The 13,394-nt window shown below is 30.7% G+C and overlaps 2 protein-coding genes across 3 annotated transcripts; one reads left to right on the forward strand and one right to left on the reverse strand.

Moving 5' to 3' along the window:
• The first annotated feature begins 1,924 nt into the window (after positions 1 to 1,924).
• Positions 1,925 to 4,648, forward strand: LOC141685127 (uncharacterized). 2 transcript variants are annotated; one of them, XM_074490249.1, is made up of 5 exons: positions 1,925 to 2,082; positions 2,491 to 2,538; positions 2,675 to 3,052; positions 3,420 to 3,566; positions 4,393 to 4,648. In XM_074490249.1, exons 1-5 carry the CDS (start codon positions 1,945 to 1,947, stop codon positions 4,465 to 4,467), a joined length of 786 nt encoding a protein of 261 aa, XP_074346350.1. In that variant the 5' UTR covers positions 1,925 to 1,944; the 3' UTR covers positions 4,468 to 4,648. The 2 variants fall into 2 exon arrangements, with proteins under 2 accessions (XP_074346350.1, XP_074346351.1); XM_074490250.1 differs by having other exon boundaries at positions 3,459 to 3,566.
• A 1,072-nt stretch (positions 4,649 to 5,720) lies between these two features.
• On the reverse strand, positions 5,721 to 7,610 carry LOC141687471 (uncharacterized). Its single transcript, XM_074492764.1, has 4 exons — positions 7,159 to 7,610; positions 6,473 to 6,847; positions 6,216 to 6,305; positions 5,721 to 6,132 (listed from the first exon to the last, which is right to left on the reverse strand). Exons 1-4 carry the CDS (start codon positions 7,447 to 7,449, stop codon positions 5,854 to 5,856), a joined length of 1,035 nt encoding a protein of 344 aa, XP_074348865.1. The 5' UTR covers positions 7,450 to 7,610; the 3' UTR covers positions 5,721 to 5,853.
• Positions 7,611 to 13,394: the final 5,784 nt, after the last annotated feature.

Below are 13,394 nucleotides of genomic sequence, written 5' to 3' on the forward strand. Positions count from 1 at the left end.
TAATCGATAAATTATAATAGCTATCTGAAAAAGATAATAGTACTGATTGAATGATATAGTTTTATTGATCATTTTATGTGTGTTTTAAAAATAATAATTATTATGTTTAGTTAAAAGTTAATTTTTGGTTAATATCAATAGGATACGAATTATGTTTAATATGATATTAATTTGATTTATTCTGTATTAGTGGTTTACTTAATTTTATTTTAGCACGGGGCCCCTTAATATGACCAATTCAACTAATTAAATTAAATTTAGTTTAATTTTAATTTTTTATATCCGGATCAATAAAATAGTTTTGTTTTAACCCGAATAATTAATATATGTGATTTTATTTTAGTTGGTTGAATTATATTTTAATTATTTTTGGATGACTAATATATATTATTTCGTTTATCCTAGTTCAATAGTATAATTTTTTAGACAGATCGGTAGTATTTGTCATTTTTTCTTAACCCGATGCACATTATATCAACTAAATTCAACAAGGGCATGTTTGTGTGCGGACTTATAAGTTACTTATAGCTTATAAGCGCGTAAGTACTTATTTCACACTCTTTGTCGACCCAACTTATAAGTCGAATTTACAACTTATAAGCTGATAAGTTGAATGTTGGTAACCACGTATTTTTTCTAAACTTATTTTGATTTTTCACTTTTTTATTAATTTTAGTTTTTAAATATATTTTTTTAAATGCTAAGTTAATTTAAAAGTCATGAATTAAGATAATCATATTTAAAAATTATTTATTTTAGTTCATTTAAGTTAAAAAAAATTGACTTATACGTAAAATTAACCAAACACTTACATAACTCAAAAATATTCATTTACTTATCATTTTTAAGTCACTTATTAATTTTAAGTCATAAGTAACTTATTTTAAGATTTCCCAAACGGGCACTAATTATATTTATTTTGCTTAAATCTATTTTAGTCTAAATTATCAATTAGAATAATATAGAAGTAAATATGAATTAGAAATTAAAATTGGTAGAAGAAGTTGATTTTTAATATTAATTAATAATAATATAAAGTTGAATATGAAATAGAATTTAAATTAATAGAGGAAGTTGACTCCAATATCAATAAGAATAGGAATTGACCGATTAACTAACTGACCAATTAGATATAGAATAAATAATTAAGGGTAATTAAGTAATTTCAGCAAGTACCGATCGACCAACTACCAAACTTTTAATGTTTCGTCTATTATAATATAGTATAGATGTTTTATATATTTGTTAATTTGTTGATTGAATGTTATTATATATATATATATATATGTAATAAGTAGTTTTTAATTATATTTTGTAATTTTCACTTATTTATATAATAGTTATTTAACAAAAATATATTAAACACCATGATTTTTTTCTTTTTGAAAATAATAGTACATTAAATATAAAATAAAGATTACACTTGATAAAAATTAATTGAAAATACAACTTATACAAAAGTATAATATGAACTTAAACATCGATTTAATCAAATAAATTATTTCTTAATCCTCCAAGATAATCATAATATTGATTATAATTATGATTATTTTGTGATCCTTACCTTCATCTTCCGAGCCAAATAAAATATTTCAGGTCTAATTGAATTAATAGGTTTGTGAATTAGTATCAACTCATTAAAATAATAATATATTAATAATTGAAAAAATAAAATATTAATATTTGAATTTGGGCCAAATTTGAGACCGAACGGTTAGAATAGAGAGTTGTATAGTCCAAATTGCCGGTCTTGGACTTGCCCTAGAGAATTTTTGTCCAGCTTAATTAAATAGCGTGTGTAAGAATTAATGGGCCTTAGAGTAAGCCCAAGTTGCGCCAACGTGTCTGGAATCATTTTTCGTACACTGTTTTTTTATTTAAACACCTGGCGCCAAATAGCAATCACAAATTTCACAATTCAAAATTCAAACAAGAGAGAGAGAGATGGAGTTGCAGTGCTGTGGAGAATTTGAAGCAGGAGGAAGCAGTAAGTTCAAGAACAAAAATCTGACGGTACACAAGTACCTCGAATTTTGTGAGAGCCACAATCATTCCGATCTCACCGTCCATCAACTCAAAAAGGTAGATTCATATTCACCTCTCTCAATATGTGTGTTTATGTTGCGTGTTTGTGTGTGTGTTTGTGTCTGTGAGAGAGAGAGAGGAAGGGAGAGAGAGAGAGCTTAATGATCTGTTTTGTGATATATGTTGTGTGTTTGTCTCTGTGTGTGTGTGTGTGTGTGAGAGAGAGAGAGAGAGAGAGCTTAATGATTTTATGTGTTTGATTCCGGATTTTAGGTTTTGTTGATTTAGATACTCGAATTCTATATTTGTTACTTGTAGGTTATTGCTAGTCAAAATTATGTATATACTCTGGCGATGCTACAAAAAAATGCTCTGATTATTTATATTTGTTAGTGTATACATTGGTACAACGCTTGCGTTTCGAAGTTTTGAATCATTGTAGTGTTGATTTGATAATTTTGACAGGTTATCTCCATCCATGGATTCAAAACAACTCCGCCGAAAGGTCGAAAGGCAAGACGTTTGTTGATTATACACAAAACTTATCAGTTCCTTGTTTTTATGTTGATAGTTTATCTGTAATCTATATATTAGATCTGTGCAAGCTTAAGATTAGTAAGTAGCAGTACTGTACTGAATTTGTTCACAGGAGGTACTGATTGATGCGATAGACTCGATTGAACTGATGGATCTGACTCGATCCACTATCAATGATGATGATGTATCTTCATATGCATTTATCACATCTGGGGAGGCTGTTAAGGACCTAATGTGCCTTAACTGGATTAACTGTTCCGTCACTTCCTTCAAAACGTTCAATTCAGTGAACTATGACTTGATCAGTCCTCAAAATGCTAATGAAGTTGCTATGAAATCAAAGACAATGAAAAAGAAGAAGCCAAAAGTGAGCAGATTAAAGGATGCAGTTGAACCGGCTTGCTCTTTAGCTTCTGGTGACCAATGTTCTGCTAAGGGGAATACAGGTGCTTGTGCAGCTGCTGAATTTTTCAGTTCATCTTCTCTATTGGTAATTACTTGCATCTTGACCTATTATCAGACTTTGAATTTTTGTTTTAGAAGAATTTGCATGTAATATTGATGATCTATGTGACTTGATTTCATTAGTGTCTTGTTACTCCATAAGCCTACAATAGTTTTAGCATGAATCAGTTTCCGCTTTTAGTTTTAGTTGGTGAATAATAGTAACAGAACTTTTTTTAATATCGAATAGCAGTAAGCATACAATAATATGTAAATTTGCTCCATAGTAGAGATTGAGCGGATGCTTTATATATAATGAGACAAAATGCTCTACTACTGTTTCCTTCTATTGACATTCACCCGTGATTGAAATTTTGGCTAATTTATACTGTGATGTAACTCTGGAATCAAAGACTTTGAAAGATAAGCTGCTAAAGTTGAGGAGATTCCAGGATATAGTTGAACACACTTGCTCTTTAGCCTCTGGTGACCAATGTTCAGCCAAGGGGAATATCAGCGATTCTGTAGCTGCTGAAGACAACAGTTCATCTTCTTTATTGGTAATTACTTGCACCTTTACCAATTTTGTCAGTCTTTAATTTTTTGCTTTAAAGATTTATATTTGATACTGATGATCTACGTCACTTGATTTCGTTAGTCCTTTAACCCCATAGGCTTGCTATAGTTCAGCATGAATCGGTTTCTGCTTTTAGCCTTTTGTTGGTGGATAATGGTGATAGAATACTGAATATGCATAGTAGAGATTGAGTGGATGTTTTATTTTCCCGGAAACTTTATTATTGTTTCCTTTCATGGACATTCACTTGTTATTCAAATTTTGGCTAATTTATACCATGATTTTGCTTTGAAATCAAAGACCATGAAAACGAAGCCACCAAAGTTGAGGAGATTAGAAGATAGTTGAACTGACTTGCTCTTTAGCCTCTGGTGACCAATGTTCTGCTAGAGGAATATCAGCGAGCTGCAGCTTCTAATTACCTTAGTTCATCTTCTTCTTTTGGAAATTACTCGCATGTTAGCTGATTCAGTAGAATTTTAGTTTTTTTTTTGTTTGGAGAATTTATATTGGATTTTGATGATGCATGTCACTTGATTTCCTTAGTCTAGTGTTAGTCCATTGATTAGCTACCATTCTGGCATGAAGTAGATTTCCTCTATCATAGAGAATTAGAGATTGACTGGATTGATGTTTTAATTTCATGAATCAAATCCCCTGCTATACTATTTTGTTGCATTGACATAATGAAATTCACCCTTTTTTCTCTTTTTTGCCTAATTTAAATGCCCCCCCCCCCCAAAAAAAAACCCTTTTGTGTTTCACAGTTGGATGGTTTCTAAATGTCTTTAATTGTGATATGACAACAGCCAGAGGCAGGTGAAGAACAACCCAGACACAAAAGACAGGCATCGACGCATTTGGAAGATTATATTAGACTTTGATGCTTTGGATTTTGAAAGAAAAAGAAAAACAACTGTCAGCCAAGTAGTAAAGATTTTAGATGCTCTCCATACGCTTTTTTTGCAGTATTATGTTTCTCAATGTTGAGAACATGGACGTTAATAGAACTCCAGTCAACTTTCATACCTATCAAATGAAGTTATTTTCTTTCCTATTATTCCACCCAATTTCCAGGGAGATTTCTCAAACAAGTCTTCCCTATAGTTTCTATATCTTCTTACAATAAGTCATCAATACTACTAACTGCTGTCTAACTTTCTTTAAAATATTTTCACATATTGCCTTGTACAAGCCCCAATGTTCTTTAAGTTGAGAATTAAATTAGATTGGAAGGACTTCATGAAAACACACAAACTCAAGTTAGAAGCTAGAGCATCAAGGACACGAGTTTACGCGATTATGAACACGCGGACAACCTTGCTCTTTTTCTAGTTTTCACAGCTTCACCTTTTAGCACATTTTCTGCATGACTTTCCTGAGATGGATAAGGCTTAAAGGAATACTGCTAGAAGGAAGAAGGCAGAAGGAACTGCATTTTCTGTTGTAGAAGCTGCAGAGAGAGTCGGCATACCTTCTGGGATGTTTACCTTGTCATTTCAGAAAAACTGGGCTTTCTATGCAGTGCCAATGCAAAATAACCATTTGGTATCGCCAACATTAATACCAAAATTCTTGATTTCTATTAGTTTCGGGATCATAAGAATCTGGCTCGATATTATGCAATGGCATTTTAACTTGACCATCCTTTCTAAAACCTAATGTCCTCAAATTCTGTGAAATTTTAACAGTACATAACTTAGTCCATGACTCTGTAATTCCATACTCTTTCATAACCCATTGGATTGATAAACAGGTCCTCCAAAAATTTTATGGCATACAGCAAAAAAATCGTAGAGCTGGGTAATGGACAGCCTAAGCTTACGCATATTAGCTAATGAATTCAGAAACAGCATAATGGAATGTTTCAGGACAGAGAAATTGGGACGGAGGGAGTATTACACAGGTATTTCATATAGCTCCTCTACTGGTGCTTCCAGATCTGTTAAGTGATTGTCGACTCGTATTCTGCTCTAGCTTAAATGCGCTTAATCCTCTTTCCAAGAGAGTGAACCAAAGATAAACACCGTGTGCTTACAATTAGTAAATAAGAAACAATAGTAATTGCATAAAATTGCCAAAGCTAACAACGAGCTACAAATGTTTTCAATTAAAGAAGAGATTGTCCACAAAAACACTCAATAAGAAAACTTGAGTTGTGCAAACACATAAACACAATCTTGAACAATAAGATGGTAAACTCATCAACTCGAATACATTAACTATAAGCAAATTCAATATTTTATGTTCTTGAAATTTACCTAACAAGTTCACACAACAGCTGTTGCTTTGCATACGGGACAATTGTTCATCTGCTGCAACCATTTCTTTATGCATTGCACATGATACTTATGTCCACAGTGAAGACCTCCGATGGATTCACCATCTTCAAACTCACCCTGGCATATAACACATATATCACGTTCTTCAGTCATGCTTAACGTAGTAGTAGTAGGAGTATAATTTTTTATTTGAACGTGTCTCATTATTGTTTCCTCTGACAATCTGCTATCAACTTGTTCCGTTTGTTCTTCAAGCTGAAGACCTCCCTGCATTATATAAAGATAATTAAGCATTAAACAGCATGAAATCTATATAAGCATTTAATCAAACATATATATTTAAATATTACCTCAAAAAGAGTAAAATCATCATCGTAATCTAAATTGAAGATACTGTTTGGCATGGATTCAAGTGTTCCCATATTCATATCCACTTCCTCCTACAATAATTCCCATGCAGATCGAACCTTATTAGATACAATGACAGCGGATCAATAAATCAAATAAAGCTAATTACTTTGGGCACAATACATTTCTTAGAACTGTATTGCAGTATTGACACATTATAAATAACAAAGGGAAGAAGGACCGACAGAGAAGAACTCACTTCAGGGTAGTGAACAACGGAAGGATGGTTATTTTCCGGTACCTGCATCACATTATGATCCGTTTGTTGCTCATCATCTTCTTCGTCCATAGGTGGCACCCTTACAGTGACTCCAAAAAGAGTAATGGACGTCGCTCTAGAGACACCAGGAGATTCATCATCATCTTCTTCCTCCATAAGTGACTCACTGATATCAATTCCAAAAACCATACAGGGGGTTGTAGAGATATCACGAGATTCATCACCTACCTCATAAGGATTAGGTATCTCATTATAAACATGCTCCAAAAGAACCTCTCTATCTTCACAATAAGAATTCTCCATATCTGATATTCTGTTGTCATCTCTTCTCGCTTGTTCAACTTCGAGATTTACCTACATTACAATAAATTTTAGCTAATTAACCAACTATGTTAAAACAAAAGTCGTAAAAGCAGTTCAATCTTGTTAAATTGTATAACCCGCATTAGAAGAATAATAATATGATTTTGTATTGTTCAAAAGCTGACCATTCGTCCTTAGATCATAAAAAGTCTCAAACTAAATTGTAAGAAGGTATTAAAATTAACAATTCGAAACATAAATAACAAAGGGAAGACGGAGCATTAAAATATCTTAGAATTGTATTGCAGTATTGACACATTATCAATTACAAAGGGAAGGGGGATCGAAGGAGATGAACTTACTTCATGGTACTGAACAACGGAAGGATGGTTATTTTCTGGTACTTGCATTACTTTGTAATCCACTTGTCGCTCATCATATTCTTCCTCCATCGGTGACACGCTTATTTCAACTTCAAAAACTCTACGGGATGTTGTAGAGATATCACCAGATTCATCACCTACCTCGTAAGGGTTAAAATTCTCATTATAAACATGCTCCAAAAGAACCTCTGTATCTTCACTATAAGAATTCTCCCTGTCTGAAATTATATTATCATCTTTTTCCACTTCAACTTCAGGATTATCATGCATTACGATAAAATTGAGCTAATTAAGCAAACGTGTTAAAACAAAACACGTAAATCATCATAATATGAATGTTTATAATTTGGCGGCTGATCATGTCTTCTTTGAGTCATAGAAATTACCTTCTTTTTTTCTATTTAAACACACCTACACGTCCACCTTATCTTTCACAAGTTTCGAAATCTGAACATACTGTAAATAAACTCACACCCACACTTATCTTTTGACAAGTTTCGAACTCTCACTAAAAAATAGCGAGAGAGATACCAATTTAGCAAAGGGTATGGATAATCTAAAAGGAAAAGTACCATCTAAATTAATTATAATGTCGAATTTTATGTATTCCGGATACACAAATTAAAGAATATAATTTGTCGGAACTTAATTGTTAAAGGGTACTAGAAATAACAATTCGAGACATAATAAAAGAGAAGAGAGGAAGACATATATTAACTTACTGGAGAGCTGTGATCAGAGGAATCCGCCATATATGTGTTTTCGCTGAAAATTGCAGGGTTTTATGGTTTCATATACGGGGGTCTGAGTTCTTTCCTACTTCCGAGCGGAGTATGAGTCTGCTAAAATCATTCGAGCTATCAAGATTCCTACGTTAAATCTCGTGCCATGCATTTCACTATATTTAAATAAATTTTAAATTTTATTTATCCAATCACATATTAATTTTAATATATTTATATAAATATATAATAATTTTAAATTTATTATAAACATAATAAAATAATTAGGAAGGGGCTATGATCGTACTTTAATAGAATAAGTTTTGATCGTAGTTTAGCGAGACAAGGAGACTATATCTAATAATTCAGAAATTTAATAGTTTAGCATGTATATAACACTATTTATTTTTATTTTTAATAACCAAAATAAGAGGATAATTGTTGAACCAAAATATACTCATTCCGGTAATTATATTATATACTAGCTTAAATCACGTGACATGCACGGGGTCTTGTTAATATTTAAAATTTTTATTTATCTCATGATATTATAATTTTAAAATATTTATATAAATAATTATAAATTTATAATAAAAATAATAAGATAACATGTGGTCGTACCTTAGTAGGATAAATAGACTAAATTTAGCAGTTTAATAATTTAGTACTTTAGGAGCACTATTTATTATTTTTTTATTAATATGATAAATTGTGCTCGTAGTTTAGTAGAATAAGTAGACTATGAGCTTGTTTGGGGTACTACTAATAGGTAGTTTATTAACTTATAAGCCCGTAAGTACTTATCGACGAGTGTTTGTCGACCCAGTTTATAAGCCGGATTTATAACTTATAAGCTGATAAGTTAAATGTTAGTAACGACGTACTTTTTCTCAACTTATTTTGATTTTTCGCTTTTTCATTAACTTAAGTTTTAAAATGAATGTTTTTAAATGTTAATACAATTTAAAAATCATAAATTAAGATAATTATATTTAAAAATAATTTATTTTAGTTCATTTAATTTTTAAAAAAAATCTGACTTATAAGTAAAATTATCCAAAAACTTATGTAACTTATAAGAATTCATCTACTTATCACTTATAAGTCACTTATTGATTTTAAGTTATAAGTTATTTATTTTAAAATTTTCCAAACACTATGTGTACTAGTTTAACAATTTAGGGCTCGTTTGTTAAATCTGAACACCATTTTCTAAACCAGTCAAATTCTGAACGAATACAAAATCTGAATACTAATGAACGATGTCATTTGACAAACAAAATGTAAAATTATCTGAATGGTAAAATTTGAAGTAATTTAATATTTATTATTGAGAAAATTGTATTTAGGAGAATTATAAGAGTACATGATGTATATTTAACGATAAAGTTCTAATTTTTTAATCATATTCTATAATTACAAAAATTATCCCTGCATTCACATTAAAAAATTTCTTACTCACCGAGTTCGTACTTAGGAGTATATAGCACTAATTCGATTATAAGAAGAAAAAATTGTATTTAATCTATATGCATCGCAAGTCCTGTTTAATCATCGTAAAGAGAGGGCTGGTATTTATAAAATTCAAAATAAAAATCCAAGTTCCCAGCTTCAAAGCCTTATTTATTTTCAATTTCTTATAATTATTCTTTTATGATTTCAGTTTTTTGCTAATTTTATTTATGATTCTACTTTACTTCATTGTTCAAAAATAAAATTTAGTTCAACCAATATAGTGAACCTTCCCTTTGCATATACTAATAATATTTTTATGCAAAAATGATATTATTTACTTGTGAATTGACATTAGTAGTATTTTTGTCGACAGAAGACATTTATAGAATTTTAAATTATAATAAAATATAATATTATATAAAATATGAATAAGTTACGTGGAGGAATTAATTTTTAAAGAAATTGTGTGCTAATATCAGAGAATACCAACTAGTTTCTGAACGACACAACATAAATATTTGGAAGGACTCGTCCTACTACTTTTTGTGTCGTCCATATTAAAAGAGTAGTGACAAATGATCTTAACCAATAAACAACGCGCTTAACCTGGTTCATTTTCCCGTTAACAAGTGGACCTTTAGTAGTTTAATGAATATATAATACTATTTATTTATTTTTTAATAATCAAAATTAACGAATAACCGTTAAACCAAATTATACCTCATTCCGGTTATTATATTATATTACTGATTATAAATATAAATTAAAACTTTATATATTTTGTATGTATACAATGAAATCTTAGTTTTGGGCCAAACATATAATCCGGACTGCAACAAATTTGTGATTTGGTGAGTGGGCTGATCGCTAGGGATTTTAGGTATTTACTATTTAGTCCTGTACGCCTATTTTTCTTTTATTTTTTGCTTTTCTAATTTTCGGTATTGAATTTTTTACTAATTAAGCGGTTGATCTCTTATCCCCATAATTTATTATTATAAATTTAATTACAATATCAACAAATTATAAATACAAAACTATATAATATATACACGTGATTTAGATAAAAAAAAGGGGGAAGCGTTTTCTCAGTTGAAATGCATGAAAAGATGAAAATATCTTTACATTATTTTTTTGTTCTTTGATGTTATTTGTATGGATAGGTCACATTTGTCATTTTATACTTTATTTGCTCTGTAAAAAAAATTGTCTCGAAAATATTAAGCGGGTCATAAATCAAAATTGATCGTGATTCGGATTAAAATTGATAGGTTTGTGTGTGAATAAAAAGGATCCGGATCCAATTCCTACTTGTTTTGAATTGAATGTACTGTCCGTGATTACTCTAGTTTTGATAAGATCACAAACTTAAATATATATTTTTCATATACATGATTATATCGTATATTCTTTGAAAAAAATTGTATTAAAAAATTTAATTATTATAAATTTAAAAGGTTCTAATAGAAGAATTTTCTATAATGATCTTAAGATACTTTAAAAATTTTCCTATTATAATAATAAATTCATATAATCTATAAATTATAAATGATAAATGAAAAAGAGTACAAGTGGTCAAAGGTGAGGCCATCACTAATAAAAAAACACAGTCCAATAGCTTTCAAATACAACCATCACTATAAACGCCAACTAAGAGCCTCGTGCGGTGATGGAAAAGTAGAAAGCATTAGTACATAATAATTTGTAACCAACACATTCTCTCTTCTTTGTAATCTTTACATATCTCTGTCCTTTTGCATTTGGAGTGTCCTTGTCAACTCTCTGAATAATTGCAGCCGAAACTCTGTGGAGAAGAATATTTTCAGTCCCACTGTATTATAATCCCAAGGATTCATCAATTAATACTAAACATATTATATCAATGGCCAGGTTTAGATTGAAACTAATAGCCTTGTATGTTACATTGTTACTCACTCCCTAAATACTTTTTCAGTTTTATTGGACATACATATTTTTTATTATTAATATCTTTAATTTTGTAATAGTATTAAATATAAAAACTTGATTGTATTAAATATTCATAAATCCAATAAAATCACTTATAATTATATTTGATCTTATAGATTAGACGTAAATTAGTATTAATCATTTATCATAAATAGTGTAAAAAGTTAAAATGAGAAATATTTTTTGAGACGGAGGGCTTAACATATATAAGGTTACAGTATATGTCAGGACTTCTTTCATATGATCAAATCTCAGCTAGACCATTTTGTATATGCTGCATATTTTCTAATGACTATATCATATTTCATGGACGTGATTGTGTAGAGTAAAATTCATATATGAGAATAGTGAAAACAATTGTTGTGAACTATTCTGAAAAGTGCATAATAATTTTTATATTTTCAATGTTGCATTGATCAGTAGTAAAACAATACTATTATCATGCTAAAATATATTATTTATAAAGAGTGAACCATTCTATAATAAACCTCTATTTAACCACTAGTTTTTGTTTGCAATTAATAATTTTTAGTGAGCCCTTCTAATTATTTGTAGTCTTAATTTCTTGTACAAGGTAGACTGTTGATAGTACGTGCACTTGATTTATTAGGAAAGGGAGCTTCATGTGCAAGTACCTATTCCAACTTCTTTTTAAAAACCATTTACTCATAATCTTAAAAGGGTGATCAGGATGACAATGGATTGTTGGCGTTTACTTTCCCGCAATTGTTATCCGCTGAAAGAATAACACATGTTTTATCTGTGCGGTAGCTAAACAAGTTTCTCTTTTTTACTGATAATAAGCGCGATAAAATATGTTACAACATATGTCTTTCGTTACGTGACTCTCCATCTAAGTTAATCACACGATATATATACCGATTCTATGATTATGAGTGACATAAATTTGGATACTTACATAATCTATAATATATCGAGACTCGAACCTCATTGTGGACTTTAGGGGTATACAAGAGAAACTTCCACGGGGCGTTGTTGGCTTGAAGCAACTTTAGGCTCCTGCATTTGCCCCCACTTCAAAGTCTCCATGCGTGTGTATGTACTATTCCATATGTCTCTATACATATCTATCAAATGCTCACCAAGCTGAAATATAAGCATGCTCACATTCCTATTTACAAACCCGCTAATATAAGCCTCTCAAATCTGTTCCATTCCAATTGCAAATGGCTTGCTTAAGAACACCATTCATCTTTATCTATCTCATTTTATTTTGTTTTATCACATCGAGTATCGAATCAAGAAAGACATTAAAATCAACTCTGGAGGATACTATGGTGTCAACTTCACTCCCAAAAATGACTGTTCCACCTTCAGCTCCAAGTTGCAAGACTCACTCTACAAACCTTATTAGTCGAAAACTAATAGCTAGTATCGATCGGATCTTGCAGTCAGCTGTTCCTAGTCCCGGAGTTGGCCATTGATCAGATTTGTTAGTGCAGACTGCAGTTTTCATCTCCATAGCCGGCCGGGCCCTGTGCGAGATGTACCTGATCATGATATTCTCCGTAAAAATTGAGCTGATTACGTAAATCTTTATTTTTTGAAGCCTTTAATATTTGTTTCAGTTTTTTTTCATTCATATATAAAAATGTAAATGAGTGAAACATATTGTAAATGAATAGAGCGAGACACTTATTATGTTCGGTCATATGAACATTGGATCTGATGCAATCTATGCGCTGTGGAAAACCCTTGCTTCGTTTGAGATATCTTATAAGTTATAACTAATATATAAATTAAAAAGTATATGTGTTTGTGATTTATAAGGAGCTTATAAGTTCAGGCCAAGTCACCAAAGATTTCATGTTTATAATAAATTGCAGATTCTCAGCTGTGATGGGGTCTTCAGCAGTACTGCTACATTGTGCTACGTCGTGTACTGTAAATAGTTAGCTTGGCTGTCATATTTTGGATATTGTATGGTAGGGTTGCAGTTTGTAACGTGTAAACTATCTTTGTCGCGAATAAAACTCCGTTCATTTAATCTACCATCCTTGTTGAATTATTAGTCTGTCAGTCTTCGAATAAAGATTTGGTGCAGAAACT

The sequence above is a fragment of the Apium graveolens genome, chromosome 9 (assembly GCF_009905375.1).
Source record: "Apium graveolens cultivar Ventura chromosome 9, ASM990537v1, whole genome shotgun sequence".
Lineage (NCBI taxonomy): Eukaryota > Viridiplantae > Streptophyta > Magnoliopsida > Apiales > Apiaceae > Apium > Apium graveolens.